General features: G+C 50.5%; 2 protein-coding genes across 2 annotated transcripts in view; one reads left to right on the forward strand and one right to left on the reverse strand.

Annotated features, from left to right (window-relative positions):
• LOC142842935 (maestro heat-like repeat family member 5) overlaps positions 1–20,980 on the reverse strand; it is a 75,355-nt gene extending 54,375 nt beyond the window's left edge. Inside the window, exons 1-4 of the mRNA XM_075959502.1 lie at positions 20,343–20,980; positions 3,153–3,334; positions 2,050–2,195; positions 1,145–1,273 (exon numbers count right to left, since the gene is read on the reverse strand). Coding sequence (XP_075815617.1) covers positions 1,145–1,273; positions 2,050–2,195; positions 3,153–3,334; positions 20,343–20,383 — 498 coding nt within the window. The 5' untranslated portion in view covers positions 20,384–20,980. The remainder of the gene's footprint in view (positions 1–1,144; positions 1,274–2,049; positions 2,196–3,152; positions 3,335–20,342) is intronic.
• On the forward strand, positions 17,987–21,479 carry C2H8orf90 (chromosome 2 C8orf90 homolog). Its single transcript, XM_075959501.1, has 2 exons — positions 17,987–18,053; positions 21,019–21,479. Exons 1-2 carry the CDS (start codon positions 17,987–17,989, stop codon positions 21,477–21,479), a joined length of 528 nt encoding a protein of 175 aa, XP_075815616.1.
• The last annotated feature ends 407 nt before the right edge of the window (positions 21,480–21,886 follow it).

Consider the following 21,886-nt stretch of genomic DNA (forward strand, 5'->3'; position numbering starts at 1 on the left):
GGAGGAAGAGCAGGGCATATATATGAAGGACCTGGGTTCAGATGGCTCTGGATTTTAACAACCACACTGAGGGCACGAAGATCGGGGGACAGTGATTCTCAGTTCACGGTACAAGAGAATGAAGAGATTCCTACAGAGAACTCAAAATTGTACTTTCCAAATGTTCTTTTTGAGGAAGCTGCCAGGTAATGTCCAACTTAAGAGCAGACAGAGAAGGTGGCGGCTTGGGCTGTAGGGAGCAGGCTTCAGTGAGGAAGGGATAGGAACCTCGAGAGCCAGGGCAACCCCAGGACACCAGCCTGGTCTTTGGAATGCCTGAATATGATCTCTGTTTGGATAGTATGAGCCCATGGCAAATCCCAAAACCACGACTGTCCTGGAACAACTGGGTGGTGCAGAGGTGGAGGCCCACGTGGGTGCATGCAGAGACAGAACACGCAGACTGGCCCTGCCCCGTCACCTTGCCCACACTTAGCTTGCCAAATCCCAATCTTATGTCAGAAAGCCTCAGGGACCTTGTCCACTCCAGGGAGATAGAAGCCAGATCATGCCACAAGCTGACCAACAGCCCTGACCTCTAGCCATGGTCCCTTCTCAAAGAGTGTTACTACAACAGGCCAGTACCTGCGCGTGTACGCTATTTTTGTTTGCTTGTTTGTTTCTCTTTCAATTTCTTGAGACAGGGCCTTATTCCATAGCTCAGGCTGGCCCTAAATACACTGTGTGGTCTAGGTTGGCCTCAAACTCACTAAGATCTCTGGCTCCCACCTGGTTTTGTGGGCTGGGACAGCTGAGTCCCATGCTTGCATGTCTCCATCAAGCAGGAAGGAGCTAAAGCTGGGTTAGGGCTGAAAGAGTAGTTGAGACTTGCAGTAGGCCTTTCAGGTGCTGGTGTGTGGGCATCAGGAAAAGGATGTTGAAGAGAGAGTGAGGCTACAGCCAGATTATTGGTTTTTACATACGAACCCTAGGGTCCTATCTAGCAGGATCCTGCACAGAGAGGCATTTCAATGACATGGACATACGAAAATGCAGGGGAGAGTTCAGAAATCCTATGCACCCATGTGATTTGAACCTCCAGGCAAATGACTCAACCTCAAAGTCAAAGTTGGGTTAGTCAGTGTGCTAGGGGAGGGAGGCCTACCGTGGACTTGGTCATGTGCTCCAGGGCCAACTGCATGAAGTACTTCTGCCATGTCTCTTCTAAGACATCACGGGCTCCAATGACGGCCTGCAGGACATGGAAGAGTCGGAACCTGTGCCGGTTGGAGATCTGTGGAGGACAGAGGTTGTGTTGGGATGATGGCGTCTGATGGTCCAGGGGCTGCTAAGGAGAACACGGGTGGGAGGATACGCAGGGAGGTTGGAGGGAGGGAGACACGCAGACACATTCATTTGGCAATTCTTAGGGGACACCCGCCTTGTGCTGACCTTGAGCTTGGCCTACAGACCTGAGAGGAAGAAAAGCTTGTTTCTGTCCTCAGGAAACTGCTGTGGGATTTAAAAACTTCACCTCCAAAGGGAGGCCATCTCTTTATCAACACTTAGACTGGTTTTTCCTCAATCATGCATTAATTCATTCATGCATCCAAGAAAATGAATGTATCCATCCCCGTGTTTACTCATTACCCACATCCCCTCCTCTCCTCCCTATATCAACTCATCTCCCTATCAATCACTATATCCATCTGCCCACCAACCTATCATCCATCCATTTGTCCACTGCCCCCCCCAACGTATTTATCCATCAGTTTCTACCATTTACTGGTTCTGTGTCCTTAGGTAAGTCTTCTCTTCCCTAAGCCATAGCTTCTCATCTTTGAGAGTCATAACCTCTACCTCATGAGAGTGCTCTGAGCATGTTGGGACCACGTGAGTCCACTTTCCTTCCTCCCTATTTAGTCTATTGGCACACAAGGAGATTGAGTTGCACCCTTTTTTATCCGAATGGTACAACTGTCCTATGTAGGATTCAGGGTTTAAGCCCCACTTGGGATCCAACCGTCCCCTATGCTCCCACGCCTGCCCCAGGGTCCCAAGAAATAGCACCTCTGGGTTGTCTTTGAAATAGTCATGGATGCTTTCCATCACCAAGCTGGGGGACCTCTGAGCCATCTTCTTCATCTTCTTGGTGATGTACTTTAGTTGCAGAGGGTCTGAGGTGCCTATGTCTCGCAGCATCTTGAAGCAGATGGCTAAAGTTGACAAGAGAGGTGTGAGGAGGGTGGGCCTTGCAGAGGTCATATTGTGTCAGAGGGTTGGGGGGTAAAGAGGGATGGGTGTGCAGTGAAAACGAGAGCTGGACATATAGGCAAGGAGTCTGATGGTCTCATTTTTTTTTTACTTAGTCCCTCATGGGGTTTGGGGGGGGCACAACAGAAATGCATGCTCATTGGCATATCCTTATTCTCTCATTCACAGTTCCTGTGTTCATATCCCATCTGTCGACACACCCACCCATCCTGTTTCTGCATAGCCAGTGATCCAACTCTCTGCTTACCTGCCTGTCCAGTGATCCAGCTCTCCGCTTACCTGCCTGTCCAGTGATCCAGCTCTCCGCTTACCTGCCTGTCCAGTGATCCAGCTCTCCGCTTACCTGCCTGTCCAGTGATCCAGCTCTCCGCTTACCTGCCTGTCCATCACATCTGTTTAACCACCCATTCACTCACGCGCTCATAAATTCACCCACTGACCAGTCCACTCACCCACCTAGCTAACTACTATCTATTCATATATATTTTGATCAATTTAACAATATATCCACACATATTGTCATAAATTCACTCAAAAATCATCTCTTTATCCTTCCATACATCAATTCCTTATCATTCTATACATCAATTCTTTGATTTTTTTCCCCCACTGTCTATTCAGTCATCTGACACCCCTTGGCACTGGGGTGAAGAGGAAGGCATTCCAGAAAGAGGGGGTGCAGGCCTAAGCTGAAGCTCTGAGGTGTAAAATGGTGTGGTTAAGAGGAGGAGGGGACAATTTTTTATTTCTTTTGTTGGTGCCCCAGGAGGCAAGAACAAGGTAGGGGGTCTCACAGACAGCTGCTCACAACTTTTGTGATACATAATGTCCTGGAGAGGGCCTCCTTCTGGTCCGGGATTTGATGGACTGACTGCCTGACCTATCCAGGGCATCCTCACCTGAATTGTAGGCCTCCTCCATAAACATCTGGTGTTCCTTGGGCACCAGGGAAGCCTGGCTGCTCTTGGATCTGCATAGCATGATGGTGGCAGGATGGGATTGTCTGTCCCAGGAGGCATAATCTTGAGATTCCTTGGTGCACAGTGACTCCTTCGCAGAAACAGATACGTGGGAGAAGATTCTGAAATGGAGCAAGTTCCGCATGTAAACATCGCGTGTACTTACACGTGTTCAAGTGCAGGGAGCGTTGGCACAGTTTGCTCTGGGCCAACCTCTACAGTGTTCTTCCACGCGTCTGTCCTTCCACGTGGCTGTCCTTCTGTTTAGTGGGCTGGCAGGCCTGGAGTGCGCATGCCTCGAGGCTCCAGGACACTGTTGAATAAGCCAAAGCTTCTTAAACTGGGTCTGACCCTGCATAGGGCCACATAAACTACATGTCAGAGTTCCAAGAAACTTGTTAGCGTGAAAGATTTCCGAACATACGACTCCAAGAACAAATTCAAAATCAAACACGTACACAGTGCCATAAAGGTTTTGGATAGTCCCCTGCCAGTCTTACTCAGGACCTAAGTATCAAATCAGCACAACTTTGAATTGTATTGTGCTGGAAAACAAGCCCATCCATATAATTAGTAACTAATTTTCTTTCATCTTTGATAAGTGGTAAGATCCTAATACCAGATAATTGAATTAAGATGAATTATTTCACGGTTTTATGATCAGCCGGTGTTTGACTTGTATGCCTGTTGTATGTTCCTATCCATGGGAATGTTTGGCTTGTATCCCTATTGTATACATCTGTATCCCCGGGGTCTTATAAAAGTTCCTTGCACAAAAGATTCTCCTGAGTGGAGAAGCTGAAGGTCTGGAGAAGACAGCCTGGCCCAGCAGGGGTGGTAGACAGACAAGCTAAGGACCCAGAAGGGCTCAAAGTTTGACCCCAGCTCTCTTATTGACTTGTAGAGCCAGGGTTTTCAGAGTGGCATAGGGAATACCCTGACTAACCAGATGTCCCCTGAGGGGTCTCTCTGTGGGCAGATCTGCAGGAGCAGTAGGGGTAGGAGCCCAGAAGATGGAGGTCCTTCAGCTTTGAAAAAGCGCGAAGTATTTCCCCAGACTGGCAGTTGCCACAAAGGGCCGGAAGAAAGATACTCTTGTTTTGGATGCTGCTCAAATCTAGTTCTCCCATGACTCCATCTTGGCTTCTGTTCCCTGCTTCAAGAAGACCCCATCTGATTGGTAATGTGTAATTCTCAGTTCTGCACACATCCATGGGGAAGGTTTATTCTAGATGCTCCTTAGGTCCACAAATGAGGAGGATAAATACATCTGCAGACTAAACAAGAAGATCATGAAACATTATAAAGCAGCCATCAAGGGGTGTACTAGAAGGCAGTCATCTCTGTGTATTGAAAGTCCTCATGGTTGTCCTAGAAGGTAGCAGTCTCTAATGTTTATTTATCCATTGTCTCATATGTGACACTTGTCATGCCGTGTCTCATCCCTGCCATCTGTGTATCCATGATGGAACAACCAGAACCAGGCTTCCTTCTTATCTTATGCAAATAAGAAATTGCCACAGACAAATAAGATCATTGTCATCAGAAAGTGGGCAACATTGGTGCAGGATAATGGTCCCCAAGGGATGGGAAACCTACAGGGTGAACCTTTGACTATAAAAGCTGGTTGATGGACCACAACCCAGTTTCCAGTGGGGACCACGAAATCCTGTGACCTTAGTGAGCTGCTGACATGGTATGGTAGTGATAGTGTAGGGAGACCACAGTGGCTCAGTATTTGAGTGGAGGAGGCCTAGGAGGAACTCTGAAGGTCTACAGAGTGCCCCCATGACATCTATGTTTACACTTGGTGTGCACTGGGGTAGGAGCAGAAGAACCACATTTTGAAGCCAAGAAGGTACTAGGAAGCACACTTCTCCCACCTCCACAACGAAGTCTTTAAGAAGTCACATCAGCCACAGGGAAAAGCCTACCCAAACAAGGATGCTCTTGCTCTCCCTGTCAAAGCTCTAAAAAGCTGGGCTCAGAGACCAGCTGTTTTAACGGTTCAGAGTCTAGGCAGAGCTGAAGAATATTTATGTGTGCAGGAACAGCGCCGTACTCAGCAAGGTCTAGTTCATGGTATTTGACAGTCACTCAAAACTTACCAGGCATGCAACATGGCAGAAAAACAACAGGCGGGCAGGAAAATTAACAGACTAGAATCCATATGGAGAGCCAAGTGTGAGGTACATCCAGAATTAGGGAGGCTGAGGTGGGGGAATCTCTGAAAGTTTGGGGCTATCCTGGTCCACACAGTAAGTTTTGGGTTAGCCAAGGCTACAGTGTGAAATCCTGTCACAAACATATACATACTAACGCAGGGATCACAGAATCAGTAGATAAGGACATTAAAACATTACAAGTATGTCCAACATGGAAGAGTGAGACAAAAGGATGCCAAGGAGAAATGGAAGAAATAAAAAAGATGGAAATCATGTTTCAGATTAAGACTCCAGTGGGTGACTTGAACCGCAGACTAGATACCTTGGAAGGAGAAACTGACAAATGGAAAAGATCTGAAAAATGAAACGCAGATGCAGAGAGGAAAAGATGGGACAGAATCCTCAAGGTGGGACAACTTATAGCTCAACATTTTTTCAGGTTTGATGAAGACTACAGATCCACACATCCTGGATGCTCAATGAGCCTCAAGCAAAGAAACACAAAGAACACACCAAGTGACATCAAGAAAATGCCACCTAAAACCAAAGACAAGAAAAAAAAAGACCCATGAAAGGAAACGAAAATATCAGTGTTGTCAGAACACAAGCCAGATGACCAGAAAGAGGGGGGACATCCCAGCAATCTAGAAGGTGCTACCCAAGAAAATTTCTTCGAGACCTTCAGATGAGATCCAGTGCCTTTCATACCTGTACTTTGCCCCCTCCACGAAATTCACCACCAGAGGTCCCAGACTGCAGATAGTATCGAGGCGTCCTCTGAGGCCAGAGACTGAGATCACCATGTGAACTAGCTGAATAAAAAACACTGGGGAGGCTAAGTACTCAGCAAAGTAGGAAAAGTCTTTGCTCGCTTTTAAAATTTCACATGAAATAATGCATTGTGAGTCTATAACAAATGTAGAATTAAAAAATAGATAATGCCAATGTAAGATCGGGAAAGTTAAGAGTGATGTGTTGGCAGTTCTGGCACCGTGTATGGTGTGATACAGCTCAAAGGGAGGCGGCACTCAGGCTGTACTGTGTACTCTAAATACCTAAGCAGTGACTAAGGAGAGCATCAACACAGAATCAAAGCTGCAAAAGGACAATAAAGAACGTAGGTGAAGAAGGCCAAGTCATACCAACAGTCACATTCAACGCAAATGATTCAAACACTGTGGTTTGGCAGCAGAGACTGTTAAAGGGAAGGAAGGCAGTGAGACTCAAGCATGCTTCCTGTAGAAACTCTATTTATGATGTGAGGGGCAATGTTCAGATGTAATCTGTACTCCCAAGGCAGAGGCAGGGGAATTATGAGTTTACATTTAGCCTGGGTTACATAGTAAGATCCTGTCTAAATATAAATGAAACAGGTGCTGGGAAGACAGCTGAGAACACTTGTCGTTCTTGCAGAAGAGCTGGATTCGGTTCCCAGCGTTGACACTGTGGCTGGCTACTGTCTGTAACTCCAGTGTCAGGGATGTCTGACCCCCTCCTTTGAACTCTGTGGGCACCAGGCCTGCTTCAGCGCACAGACAGAACACCCATACACATAATAGACAAATCTCCAGCGACTAGTATCTACCTGTAAAACTAAAACAGAACACATCAAAGCCAAGGAAAGAAAATGGTGAGAGCTAGACAGATGCCGAGATGGCCGAGCAGTGAGGACATTGTCCGTCAGCCCCCAGATCGACCCCCAAGGCCCACATGATGGAAGAAGAGATTGGATTAATGGAAAGGAAAGCAGTAGCAGCAAACCAAGGTAGGGAGGACCTGGGAGGAGTTAAGGGAGGGGAAAGAATAAGATCAAAATATGCTAGATAAAAAATTCAAAATAAAAAGTGAATCTCTCCCTCCCCCTCTCCTCCCCAAAATAGAGAAAACCAAAGAATCCTTATACTGGTTCTTTGAAGAGCCAAGTTCATTGACAAACTCATTGTGGGATTATTGGAGTGAAGAAGCAAAGAGGAGATGACACAAATCATTAATTTAAAACAGAGAGGTACACAACTACAGAGCCTACGGGTGTCTGTAGGATGCTAAGGGAACACCGCACATGACTTTACTCAAGCTAGAGTGACAAGAGACTGAGCACATCCTTTAAGGCCATGAAAGGCTAACACTCATTTAAGAGGCAGATAACAAGGAAAGGTCACATAGGATAAACTTCCTACAATGGACACTTCTGACCTGCCAGCTCCCGACTTTTACAGAGCTTGTTTTGTGGAGAAACAGTATATACTGACACTTATCTAGAAAACAGAAGAGGAAATAACAGTCTGATTCATTCTGTGAGATACCCAAGCCTCTTCCACCTCTTCTACTTCTTCATCCTTTTCCTTCTCTTCTTCCTCTCCTCTTCCTGACAGCGTCGCACTGTGTAGCCCTGGCTGGCCGGGGGCCTGTAACTCACAAGATCCACCTGCTGCTGTCTTTGAGTGCTGGGATTAAGGGTGTGTACCATCACACCTGGCCATCAATGAACTTGCTAAAAAGGTAAGTACAGGTGCATATACTTCATCTACAGACACAAGCTTTCTTAAAAATACAGAGAACTCACCAAATGGGACTTCTCTTGAGGATGCAAGGAAATCAGTGTAACTTCCCAACAACAGACCAACGAAGAAAACCACAACCAACAGATGCTGAGAATGTGCTGGAACACGTGACAACTAATCACACTAGAAATGGAAATTAGAGGAGCCCCTCAACTTGACATAGAGACCTATACCATGCCCCCTGTTACACACTCTATGAAAGACAGGCTGCTCCCTCCCAGTTAAGACTGACAAAAGGGTATCTGCTCTTGTCACTCCATTTAACACCGCACCATGGGCTTGGATGATGCAAACAACCAGGAGAGAGAAATGAAACCTACAGAAAGGAAAGGAAGAGATCAGCCCTGTCTGCAGAAGCCTGGCTATGTGAGAAAGTGCCAGAGAATTTACAGAGAAGATAGAACTATGAAACGGATTTAGAACATCTACACATTTCATCAGCATAAAGACCTCAGTATCAATCTGAACACACTGAACCTGATAGAAGAGAAAGTGGGAAGTAGTTTACAACACATGGGGCACAGGAGACCACTTCCTACATATAACCCCAGTAGCACAGGCAATAAGGGCAACATTGAATAAATGGAACCTCTTAAAACTCAGAAGCTTCTGTAAAGCAAAGGGCACTGTCATTAAGACAAAAAGGCAACCTACTGATTGGGAGAAGATCTTCACCAACCCCGCATCAGACAAAGGTCTGATCTCCAAAATAAATAAAGAACTCAAGAAACGAGACTTTAAAATGCTAAATAACCCAATTAAAAAAAATGGGACACTGAACTGAACAGAGAATTCTCACCAGAAGAAGTTCAAATGGCCAAAAGACACTTAAGGTCATGCCCAACCTCCTTAGCGATCAGGGAAATGCAAATCAAAACAACTTTGAGATAGCATCTTACATCTGTCAGAATGGCTAAAATCAAAAACACCAATGATAGCCTTTGCTGGAGAGGATGTGGAGTAAGGGGCACACTCATCCATTGCTGGTGGGAATGCAAACTTGTGCAACCACTTTGGAAATCAGTGTGGCAGTTTCTCAGGAAATTCGGGATCAACCTACCCCAGGATCCAGCAATATCACTTTTGGGAATATACCCAAGATGTGCCCTATCATACTACAAAAGCATTTGTTCAACTATGTTCATAGCAGCCTCCTGCTCCTGTTACCACAGCCAAGGGAGCTTTTGCTGTCAAGCCCTCCCCACCATTAGGCTCCAATCAGGAGCCAAAACAAAGTCTAACTTCCCTAAGTTGCTTCTTGCATAGTCCTGGTCTTAGCAATGAGAAAATAGCCAATATAACCAATATAAATAAATGGAACACAATGCGACATTCATGGGAATTTCTGCACACATGTATGTGTACATGTGTGGTGTACATGTATGCATGTATGCATTTTTTTGCTTGTGTGTGGCTGCTCCCATGAGTGTGGATGCATATGCACCTGTGTGTGCATGCATGTGGAGGCCTGAGGCTGATGCAGGGAATCATCCTTGCTTACTCCTCCACCTTATTCATGAAGGCAGGCTCTCTCAGTCAAATCCAGAGCTCACTGATGTGGTTAGTTTTGCTATTCAGATTGCTCAGGTGACTCCCTGTCTGCCTTCTGAGGCTGGACACGACCACCTGGTATATCCTTGAGTTTCTAGGGGTCCAAATTCTAGTCTGTATGCTTGCTAGACAAGTGCTCCAACCATTGAGCAACATCCCCAGATCAGAGCAAATGGTTGTTTTTTGTTTTGTTTTTGTTTTTTGTTTTGGTAGTCCTGGCTGTCCTGGAACTCACTATGTAGATCAGGCTGGCTTCAGAGATCCACCCGTCTCTTCCTCCTGAATGCTGGGATTAAAGGTATGCACCACCACCGCCTAGTAAGGGCTCCCGATTTTTGACAGATATACAAAAGCAATTCCAATAGGAAAAGCAGGCTGGATTCGTCAGCGTATCACACTGAAATGCTTTGACACAGGTTCACAATTCCTGTCTATATTTCAAACACATGCAAAAAATAACTCAAAACAGCATGGGGATAAAAGGAGGGCCATTGAACTCTTGAAAGTTCTAGAAGAGAACAGGAGAAGAAAATTATGACCTTGAGTGCCAACAAAAGCAATACCCGTGTGTGTGTGTGTGTGTGTGTGTGTGTGTGTGTGTGAGAGTGTGTGTGTGTGTATAATTTAATAGAAACAGAACTTAGGAAGGGTATCCAGAAGGAAAGGTGAGCGGCAGACCTGGAGCAGTCCTTGCAGATACACAGAAAACAGAGGAATGAATCTCAAATAGACTAAGAACACTGAGCCCAACTCAGACACAGACAACTGAACAAAATACAGGCAAAAGTTGAAGGGACAGCTACCTGTAGAGAGAAACAGATGGCCGAGCAGCAGATGAACAGGGCCATACTGTCCTCCTTGAAGGAAAGAAAAAAAAAAACCAAGGCCACAGCAGGGAAGCATTGTGCAGGCCTAAAATAATAAAATCAGGAAAACTGAATACATCAAAAGCCGTGGGAGTGCGGAAGTAGGAAGTCCCTGCGGAGCTGGGGCGGAGCTGTCACCCAGCTCCCAGCCGCAGCACTTAAGAGTTGGGTGAAGTTGAACACACAGAGGGCATGCGACTCAGCCCGGGTCCTGTGCATTCACTCAAGTGAGTTACGGTCACATACAAGTCCCCGCACAGATATTTAATAGTGCTCTGACTTAAAAACAGCTAAAAATGCAAAGCATACAGATGTGTTTTTAAAACAAGCCATAGCACATTCCAGGGATCCAGGAGAAACAGATCAACGATGACACAGGACATCAGAAACAAAGTATGACATGTGAAAGAAACCAGACCCAAAGGCTACACTTCGTGTTATTTTTCTGACATAATGGAAAAGGTTACAATGGTCGGGGACTCCTGGGTCAAGCGTAGCTGGACTCACTGTCAGGTTGTGTGGGGCTCTGTTCGGAGACAGCTGTTTCTTGTCTAACCTGTGGTCCAGGACACACTCAAACCCGTGAATTCTATTATGCGTAAGTAAGATTGTGCAGGAAAAGGAAAAAAAAATGAACACATAAAAGAGACTAGAAAAGAGCCCGTCTTGACGGGTCTCATTTCCTCCTGCCTCCTGCTCACTCCACTCCAGTCCAGTGAGCTCAGGCTGGCTCTAAACTACCAGGTAAGGTGCAACCCCAGGACATTTGCACTGGCTGCTCTCTTTGATCTGGAGATCACTACAACCCCCCACCCCCGCCCCACCCCGCCCCATCCCACACTTCTCTCCTGGTCCACCACTTCTTTTTTTTTAAATTTAAGTTAATTATTTAATATATGTGTATATGTACATGTGTCTGCAGAGGCCAGAAGAGGGTGTCAGATGGCTTGGAGCTGGAGTCACAGGATGTGAGTTCCTTGATGTGGATGCTTGGGAACCAGACACAGGTCCTTCACAGAGTGGTACACACTCTAACTGCTGAGCCATCTCTCCAGCTCCCAGCTGCTCACTTCTTTCAAGTCTCACTTAGTTGTCGGAAACCTCAGCCTGACGCTCACCCCCTTTTTAGCTTGTCAGGTGGCATAACTGTCAGGACCTTACCAGTTCTCAACTGCTAGGCAACTCAGCCTCTCTGGATCTTTGCATAGAGAGCCCTGGAATAGCCTTCAGAATCTTTTTGCTCAGGTAGTATGCTACACAAGGGCACTCCAGGGGACACCTGGACTTTTATGCCTTCCATTTTCTCCTCTGGACCCGGCAGGATGTTCTTGGGAGAGACTGCTTCCATGATCCTGTGATCAAGCTGGGGAGGAACTATTACAAGGTTGGGCAGAGAAGGGAGCAGGTGACTGGCCAGCAGTGATACCCCGGCTGTGGAGTGGGCTGTAGCCCTGCTATGGACTGACTTCTGCCACTGCTCCCAGGCTCAGGTGGAAGCCTCACTGTATCCTTGGAGGTTTGACCATATGGAGGACTGGGGTCAAACTGAGTGCTGAGGATGGGGCCCAGGCATAGGGTTAGTGTCTCCATAGGAGGGTGTCTCTTTTCCCCATGTGGGCACACAGCTGGAGGGTGGCTGTCATTGAGCTAGGAACTGGTACTCATCAGAAGTCATCCCAGAGTGAACTTCTGCTCACTAAGTGAACAGCAGGAGACAAGTCTGGTGGAAGATGTCCAGTCCTGGGTGCCCTGTCACTGCACAGAGTGGCCCGAGTCCTCACTGAGACTCACGGGACTGAGGCAGAGTTGACATCTGGGAGTAAAGTTTGTCAGCAACTGTGGCTTCTCAACGTTCCCTCCTTCATGGGGTTGACAGTGCGATGGGGTGGAATGCAGAAGCAAGTGTTTGGACAAAGGAACTAAGGACAGTGTTGTCTGGGCCAAGATACAGGGGACTATGAGGTAAAGGAAGGAGTCAACTCAAATAGCAGGCCTGGAAGGCTAGGCCAAGGCTGTGACCTGTGGGCAAAGCCACCCTGCTGGTGCCTCATCTGTGTGCACGTGTACCTGTGCGTATATACATGTGTGCATGCACGTATGTATGTGTGTGTAGACCTATGTGTACTTTGTATACCTGTGTGCATGTGTGTGTATATACATGTGTATGTGTATACCTGTGTATACATGCACGCATGTGTGTATATGCATGTGTATGTGTGTATCTATATACACATACAGGAGTCTGCATATATGTATATCTGTATGAGTGTGTGTGTATAGGAGTTTGTACATGTACATGTGATGAATGAACAGTAGTAGCTCTTTTCTCTCCTCATAGTCAAGTCTGTAAGAACACAAGCTGCTGTGTTTCTCCCACTCCACCCTGAAGAAGCTGACACAGAAGTAGGCAGCAGCCTGTCCCTGTCTGTCCAGCTCTCCATTCCCTGGCTCACACTGTGCTGTGACCCTTGTCCATCTTCATCTCTGGTCCTTAAAAGCAGTTACTACCCTCTCCTCCACGGTAAGGGTAGAGCTTGTGGTCCAGGTATACCACTCACCCCATTACTCTGAGGGCAGCATCATCACAGGACTCACCCAAAGTCCCTCAGGGGCTGCTCTTGGAGGTGAGACCCCCCTAGACACTGTGCTGGCACAGCCTGCCCAGGACGCACTCTCTGGGGTGTTGCTCTGGAAGGTGAAAAAGCCAGGTGCCTGTAGGATGCGTGGCCCCTGGCTCTCCCATGTCCTCCGGGGCTGAACTGACCTGGGGTTGTAGGACATGGCTGAGGAGGTCCCATCAGTTGAGTTGCGGCTGTGTGACCTGTCAGGCTGCTGCCTATCCATGCTGAGGCTCAGAGCGGGAGACCCACAGGTCCCAACTGACAGCCTTATCCTCACCAACAGGCTAGCTCTGTCCTGGGCTTTGTCCTTTCTCTTGGTGCCCTGACTGGCCCTGACCTCACCCTGAGGTCACAATGGCTTCAGTGTCCACAGCACCCTTCCAGGGATAGTGGTGTGGAGCCAGCAACATCTGGGGATGGCAGGTTGGGGATGTGTGTGCTTGGGTCTACTAGGCATTGAGGACATGTGTGCCCAGTGAGGCCTCGTGTCCGTCTCTTGGTCCTCAGACTTCAGACATTCTCTGTGATTTGTGGATGAGTGGACCATCTGTTAGATGAGTCCAGGACCCTGTGGTAATAGCAGGGCCTAGGCTGGGCCTGGGACTGCTCTCGAGGGCTCTAGCTGAGCACACAAGGTGCCGTACTCTCCCATCTGGGTGCTGTTGCATAGACTCCCCCCCCACTGTCCCTCACAAACACAGCTGGAGTGAGGTCAGGCTGAGGTTCCAAGTAGAGGGCAGGGCAAATTGCTCCACAGACTAACTGCCCAGTCTACCTTTTACTGACCTGAGGCTCAGTGACTCCGAGGCCCAGTGTCAGCTATTTAGCCTCTCCCTTCCTCAGTCTCCCTACCTGTGAAACGGGAGCATGTCTACCCAACTCCTGAGATGCTTTGAGGCTTATTGAGGGCAAAGTACCTCAATACAGAGCCTGGACAGGCTAGTGGCATCTTGGTTCTGGGGCTAAATGGTAGCCACCATCCCAGTCCAACAATAGTCTGCCGAGATGGCAACAATGCCAGTCCCGGCTGATGGTGCTAAGTGTCACAGTACTCAGTGTTGGGGGTTGCTGAGTCTCACTCCCAGAGTGCGGGACACAAAGCAGGAAACCAGTCCTCAATGGGGGCAGAGCTTGGTCCAGACTTCCTGATGCTCATGAGCCCGCAGGCCATGCGTTCTGTCTCAGCAGTAGAGTTGGGACCCAGGTTTGTTGGAGGTCCTAAAGCCCCCTCCCGTCATAAGGAGGCTCACACCTAATCACCCACGAGGGAGGTCACAGCGCAGCTGGTTCTGTGGCTTCTACAAGTGTGTGGTGGCTCCAAGGGCCCCATAAAGATTTTTGTCTGGGACCCTTGACCAAAGGTGTGCTGGAGCCAGCCAAGCAGGCTTCGTGGGGGGGGGATTCCTGAATTTTCAGGAATTTTGGGTGTTGGTTGCTAAATAAAGCCACAGAAAGCTTAAGCATTATCTTGAGTCCCCAAACTCTCCCTTGCTGGTTTTGTGGCCGAGTGGCTGTCCTCTGTGCTGCTAAGACCATTACCGTACACTACACCTGTGTGGCTGCCAAACTATGTACCAGTGAGTGACTTTGTGGGAGCCACAAGCATCCACAGTGTTCATGAAAACCTGAATTCAGCCAAACTCCTGGTTGTTCCATGCTTGTGTTAGTCTGCCTGTGAGCACCACCAGCTTCTGCCAGATGTAGGCTCTCTGTCTCGTAGGGGCCATTGCTTCCTCTTGTTACCCAAAGGTCAGATGTGCCCACTGTCCTGATCTGGGATGAAATTCAGAGACGGCCATAAATTGGTTAAGGCAGCACAGCTGTCAGTAGCAGAAGCGGGACACAAACTCAGGACACTAAACAAGTCCAATGTGGGGATGAAGCCCCGTGGCCATCTGGAACCCGTTTTCCTGGGTCCTGCCTCAGTGTCTCACCTGCTGGGCCTCCCAGCTCCCTCATATGGCCAGTAGGTGGTGCTGTGGTCACAGACAGGCCTGTGGTCAGAGGGCTGTGGTGGGGGAAGTTTGAGGAGGGGATGCGAAGGCTTGGGACTCTACCAAGTCTGCCTGGAGCCCTGGAGCCCCTGTAGTGAGCTGCTCCCCTTTATTACCCTCCTCCAACCGAAATCCAGCAGTGGGGGACTTACGGGCTGGGAGGCCAGTGTCTTACCGCCTTAGGGGGGACTTAGGGTGGTTTTGTCTTGGACCCCAGTACCAAACCCTTGCATACTGGCTCCCCAAGCAGAGAGACCTGATCCACACAGGGTAGTCCTAGTTGCTTCCAGGCCCATCCTCTACCTTTCCCCAGCCTTCAGTGTTCCAGCGATGCTGGTTTTTGTTTTTGTTTCTTTTTTTCCCCCTAAAACATGGGGTCCTTGGAATTTGCCCTCTTCCTAAGGAAACACAGTACACCTTCCTATCTCTTCCTGAATGCCCCAGTCCTGGTCTTTGGGAAGCCAGTCCTGGTTTGTCTGAGTTCTAGGGATGCAGATCCTTGAAGAGTGTTGGGCAGAGTGGGAGAGAGAGTGTTGTTGATGTTGATGGAGGGGCCAGGTACACACCTGTATCCCTCTTTTCAGCAATACAGTGCAGCCCTTTGACCAACCCACACCCTCTGGAGACATCAGCTTCAGGCTCGGAAGACCTTTAGAAGAAAACTCAGGGCAGCGGGGGGTGGGGCAGCTGGTGGACATTGGTCTCCCTGAATGGAAAACCAAACCGCAGTTAAAAGGGTGGAGATGGATGTGGGAGAGACAGTATCTGAGCAAAAACCCTAGTAAAGTACAGGAAATGGCAAAATGCAGAGGCAGCTCCCCATAGCCAGGGAAGGGTACTGGCGGCTGTCTCTCTGGGAAGGGGTTACAGCCAAACCGTGAAAGAAAACACTCAACTCATCAACAGACAGATAACCCCTGACAAAAGGGCAGGGCAGGACAGGCTGACATCCTCCAGAGTGGACAGACACCTGGCTAGCAGGTACACAAACAGGTGTCTCCATCACCGGAAACCCAGGCAGGGCCATCAGAGCCTCTGTGAGCTGTCAGTTTTCACCTGTCAGGGCGGACTGTCAGAAAGCAAGACTGAGGGTATGGAGGAGGGAATGCTCCTGCCCTGTGGGTGAAGTGTGACATGGTGCAGCCAGTCAAGAAAACAGTATGGAGGTTCCTCAGAAAATTAAAAATAGCACTGCCATATGATTTAGTAATCGCCCTTCCGGGCACACATCCAAAAGCATCAAGATTAGGATCTCGGGAGGTGTCACTCCTTGTTTGCCGAGGCAGCCACAAGGACAGGGTGCGGGGGCGACGTGCGTCCATCTACGGCTGGGTGGATGGGGGTGCATGACGAGGCACCCAGGGGAATACCATCTCGCTCTTAATGAGGAGGAAAGCTGACACCTCAGGTGTGAGGCTGCTCCTGAAGATCCTGTGCTAAGGGAAAAGCTGCCGCAGCGGACAGCATGGCTACATCATACGAAGCCGGTAGACGCCCAGCAGTGGGGAGCAGGATGCGGGTGCCAGGGCTGGGGAAGGATGGGGGCTGCTGGCCCAAGGCTCTGGAAGATGAACCAAGGCGCGCTGACATATTGAGGGTGTAAGCTTATATGTGGGGATCATGGGACATAGACCCAAAGCTCTGCTGAGGTGGAGTGATATGGGGAGCCAGGAAGTCATGCGAGCAAGGTGCATCCTACGCTTTTTCAGAAGTCTGCCTGTCTTCTTGGTTAGATGTAGGTAGACTGTTTCTAGGCACATTTTACAGACAGGAAAACAGAGGCTCTGGAAGAGACATGATGACCTAGGCCACAGTGAGTGCGAGTCTCTCACTCTGAGCCCAGCCTCTGTGGGGCTCTTTTGTGGCAAATCTGGGTGAAGATGGGGGAAGGAGGGCTGTGGCTGTTTGGGGATCTGAACTTCAGCCCTCCCGCCATGACTGAGCAGAGAAAAGGGAATGGTCTTGGTATGGGCTGCCTAGAGCAAGACATACTTCTTATGACACAGGAAGCCACACAAGTCAAGGAGGGACCAGTTCAGATTGGTTGACTTCCCATGAAGGCTCTGTGGACTTGGAGGTGCAGCGCCGACCAGGAGGGCTTCTTGGAAGGGAACAGCGAGTGGTACTGAAGGGCAAGAGTGTGCTTGCTCTGTGGAGGATGGCAAAGTCCTACAGGATGGGTGTGTGTGTGTAGGTGACTCTTCCATGAAGGTGGGCCCATTCTCCTACTGTGGTGCTGCTGCATCAGTCAGCGCAGCCGTGTAACAAACAGCCCCTGGCAGCGAACTTCCTCACATGATGGCTGGAGGTTGGGTCTTTTCCCCAGGCCCCAGGCCCAGTTACAGGCATGAACATTCACTTCTTCTAAAGTTACCTTGGCTTCTGAGCCTTCTTACAGCCTGCAGGCATGGATGGAGGGGAGCCACACAGCCCAGCCTCATTCAGGAATTATGGCTTTGCTGGACTATGAATATTTTGGGTGGCACCACAGAATGGCTATACTACAGTGCTCAGTGTTCTGATGGCAGGAAGCCTGGCTGCCCACAGTAGTTCCCGCTAGAGTTTCTTACCTTGGCAGTCCCACATCCCTGATTCTTCTACTGGTGCTATGTCCAATAGGGCGGTGTGTGTGTGTGTGCGCAGGATGGACACAATTCCACAGAGGCTTTCTGAGATAGGAGACCTAGTTGGGTCCAAATCTAGAGTTGGGATGGGAGCTGATGATTGGTCTTCTGGGTTCTGGGGACAATCCTGGGGTGCCCATGGCAGGAAAATCTGAGGGGACTCCATTTCTCAGCAGTCCTGTGGGCACAGGCTGGGATGTGGCTACCAGATCGAGCCGAGACAAGACGGGACACACAGTCACCTTCTGACTCTTATGAATCCCACCCTTGGGCCCCAGCCCCCCCGCCCCCCACAGATGAGGCCCCTTTAAATGCAAGGTTCTGTCTTCCAAAAGGCCCCTCCCAGTCTCCTGGGTAGCCAGGTAAACAAAAGTGAGACCCTAGCTTCTGACATGGCTTCCCCTTGCTCTGGGCATCTTAGCCCCACTGGTCTGCCCCCGCCCCCTGTGGCCACTCCAGGTGAGACACCCAGAGGATGAGTGAAGTGGGGGAGGGTGTGTGAGAATTGGGAGCAGTGGTCCAGAAAGTGGGGGCGGGGCCCAGTCAGCTGAGGGCTCTTCCTCCTAGCTGAGCTCCTTCCTGCTTCCTCTCTCCTTGGCCCTCTAGGGGAGAACAGACACACAGCCTCCTTTGCTCTGGCCACACCTCTAAGACCCCAGGACCTCAGCCCTCCACCCCTATGGGGACACCACCCTCTCTGGTCACCATTTTCCTGTCATCCTTCCCAGTGGCTCATGCCTCTGGATTCCTCTGCTCCTAGGAGTCTGTTTCCCCAGCATGGTCAGGACCTGATCAGCAGGTAGACTATGGTTCCTCTATATCGACCTCGGGATTCTTCTGGGTTCTCTCTCTTGAGGAAGCTCCTGTCCTACTTGGCGGAACCACATTCTCTGTTTTTAAACCATCTGCCTGCACTCCCAGCTTTGTCTCACTCACCCCACCCCAGCCTTCTCCTTTTCCTGTCCTTACTTGGCAAATCCCTCTCCCCAATGCTATCTCACCCTTGCCTGTGTCCACTAAGCTGACAGACAGAACCAGGCCTTCACCCTCTTGACAGCTGCCTGTAGGCTGCTCCAGCAAGCCAGGTGGCTGGCTACTCCTTGGTTGCCTGACTTCTGTCCTAAGCAGCAGCCAGGGGCCTTCTCTCTCTGTGCCCCTCTTCAGCTGTGAACCTCTTTCTCCAGGAATCCGCAGCCATCACAGGACTCCGGTACCAATGGTACTGACCCCGCTTCCAGTCACCTTCTCCACTCCCAGCCAAGGCCAGCTGCCCGCTCTTCTCTCTTACCCAGCCACACCCCAAGCTGCGCTCCCCCCCTTCAGGCTTTCCTCAGAGGTGGGTGGCCAAGCCTCCCACCTCAGGCTTTTCTCAGCCCTCACCGCTCTCAACCTCACGTCCCTGGTAGTGACTGCCCCACTTCTCTGCTCTTCATTTATAGCAAAACTCTGCCAGAAGGTCACTCATCCGCACTGCCTCCAAATCTCTCTCCCATTTGCTCTTGAACCCACTCTAATCAGGCTTAGTTTCTGTACTTCCCTGAAGCAACTCAGGTCAAGGTCACTGATGACCTCCACAGTGCTAAATCTGAGGTCAGACTCAGGCCTCATTTGACTGTGACCCACTGACAGCACTGGCTCAGCCCCTCTCTGTTCCTCCTTGGTCCCCTCCCTAGCTACTCCTCTCCCTGACCTGTCAAGGACAGATGGCCGGCCTCAGGCTTGGTTTTGGATCTCTTCTCCTCTCCTCTCTTCTCTCCCCTCCTCTTCTTCTCCCCTCCCCTTTACTCTCCCTTCTCCTCTTTTCTTTTTCCCTCTCTTCCTCCATCCTTCCTTTCCTCCTTTCCTTGGCAATTTCATCTACTCTTTAGGCTCTAACTACTACATCCCAGAGTCTATCTCAGTCAGAGACAGTGCTCCCCACTGGTTCACCTGAAGGCTTCAACCTGTCCCAGATCAAGCTCTCCATTCCCTGGCCCCAGCAGCTTCTCTTTTGCTGGCCTTGGAGTTTCCCTTGCCCACAACGCTCCCGTTCCACAGCTCCACTCTAACTACCTTCAAGACATCTTCAGAAGCAGGGCTCTCCTCTCTGCTGCCCTGGCTCCAGATGCCTTCACCTGGACCAGAGGCTGCTGCCTTATTGATCTCCCTGCCACTGCCCTCCTACCCCCACCTCTGTAAGCTAGACTTACCTGGAACAAGGCCAGTCTGATAAAACCATCCCATCCATGCCCGGGGCCGTGATGGGGTCTCCACTCCTACCTGCAGTCCCCTTTTTCAGTACCAGCATCTCAGAGGAATTCCTACAGCCCCTTCTGTCGCTGCTCCCCACACCCTGGCACTGAGCAGTAAGGCAGGGACCTCAGAAAACAGCCAGGGAGATGGGATCTCATGTACACCGAGGGTACAGCCATCTGCAGGCCTGGCCTAGCCCACTGGGCTAGGCAGGTCACACTCGCTTCATCTCTCCTGCCCTGGCACAACACTGTTAGTGTTGCCCAGGGTTCATACTCAAGAAGGTGTTTGCTTATCTGAAGGTGGAAGAACAGGTCTGACTCATGGCTGCAGAGAGTGTCTAGTATACTGTCTGTATACAGCAGGTGCTCAGTAAGTGCACTGTGTAAGAATTATAACCAAGAGGCTCCAGGGCATAAGTGTAGCAGACCTCCTACATGACTTTCATGTTCTTAGACCTTCGCCTATAGCCAAGATGCAATGTTGACCCCCATTGTGTTGTGGGAACCCACATACCTGCAAGCTGGAATCCTCCAACTCCTAGGACTGGTCCCCATCCTGGGGTCCCAGCATCTGCTGCCATGCCAGGCTCCTCTACCCCATCTCTCCGGCTGAGTGCTCCACTATCCTTATCCGTATTTCTTCCTCATAGGAGCCAAGTTGAAGACCCCAGGCTGGGTCCATAGTCTTCTGTATCCAGAGCAGTCAGGGTGGTTTCTACCGAGTTACTCAGTCACTTTCTGCCCCAACTGCTGCCTCCCCACCACCTGCTTGGTGAATCCTACCATCTTGAGCTTTCTGGACAAATTACTCTCTCCCCATCTTGAGCTTTCTGCCCAGGAGCCTGACTTTTTTCATACTCTTGGGACCTTGCTGGCCTCCACAATCTGTTGATGCAGTCCCTCAGCAAAGAGGACAACTTCCCTTTTGGAGGGAGAGGTGACCAAGAAGGCAGGAAAAGGGTCAGGGATAGTGGCAGGCCATTTTGGTTCCATCTAGGGTTGAGAGCCTCTCAGCCTCGCAGGTGTTGTCCTCAGTGTTGAGGGGGGCCCCAGCTCTCACTCCCGAGTGGCCCTCACTTCGTTCTTCTGTCCGGATGGCCTTCCCTTTCGTTTCCCGGCCCTTTGCGCCCCTAGCCTTCCCGGCAGAGACGAGCGTGGGCCCCCCCCGCTGACTGTTGCGCCTGTCGCAGGTCCCGCTGCGCCCCCCGCACCGCGCTTCCCCGACATCTACGGCGGAGACGCGCAGCTCTGGGAGGCGCATTTCCGCGGCATCGGGCGCGCCTACCGCGCGCTGGGCAAGGAGGACGACTTCGCCATCCGCGTGCTCACAGAGGACTTCACGCTGCCCTTTCCGTTCGCCTGGCCACCGGGGCCCGACCCGGCCACCGGGCCGCTCTTCTACGATCCGCGGGACCGCGCGGGCTTCGATTTCCTGCTGCGCGGCCCTGGCGCGCCACCCCCTGCGCTGCTGCAACCCCTGCACGCCACGGCGCAGGCGGCCGAGCGCAAGCGACGCCTGGAGCGCCTGGCGCTGAGCTACGCGGGTGCGGGTCGGCCTCACGGCTTGGTGCTGCTGGCACCTGCGACCGCTGCCTTCCCGCCCGAAGCGGGCCGTCCTGCTTGGCGCGCCCTGGGTCGCGACAGCGAATAAAGCCTTTGCCTCTCCTGTCCCCTCGTTCCGCATCGCCCTGCACCGTGCGCCAGAGAAGCCCGGGAAAGGGCGGGGGACACAATGCCTGCACGAACTCCATCACCTAGCGAGTCTGTGAGCCAGATGGAAAAGGAGACCCGGGCAGGCTGTGAGAAGGAGAAGGGTCGGGGAAGGTGGGAAGTCAGGCCTTCCACCCCAGTGTTGGCTCTCTCACGCAGCACCAGGATGGGAAGTTATGATCTCACCTGGCAGAAAGGAAGGCGAGGACAGTCTGGCCTCCAAGGAGTAGCTGGATGTTGACTGCCCTTTACCTCACTCCAAGTGCCACAGCGTTGCTGGTTTCCATGACAGCCGCTAGAGATGCACAGGGATAGAGTGTGTGCGCGGAGAGCATGTGAGAGGCAGTG

This window comes from Microtus pennsylvanicus, chromosome 2, assembly GCF_037038515.1.
Source record: "Microtus pennsylvanicus isolate mMicPen1 chromosome 2, mMicPen1.hap1, whole genome shotgun sequence".
NCBI lineage: Eukaryota > Metazoa > Chordata > Mammalia > Rodentia > Cricetidae > Microtus > Microtus pennsylvanicus.

Excerpts from the sequence above, each read along its gene's own strand:
- C2H8orf90 (XM_075959501.1), top strand. The coding sequence starts at position 17,987 with ATGGCTTCCCCTTGCTCTGGGCATCTTAGCCCCACTGGTCTGCCCCCG. Across the intron at positions 18,054-21,018 it reads GCCCCCTGTGGCCACTCCAG|GTCCCGCTGCGCCCCCCGCA; the intron begins GTGAGACACCCA and ends CGCCTGTCGCAG.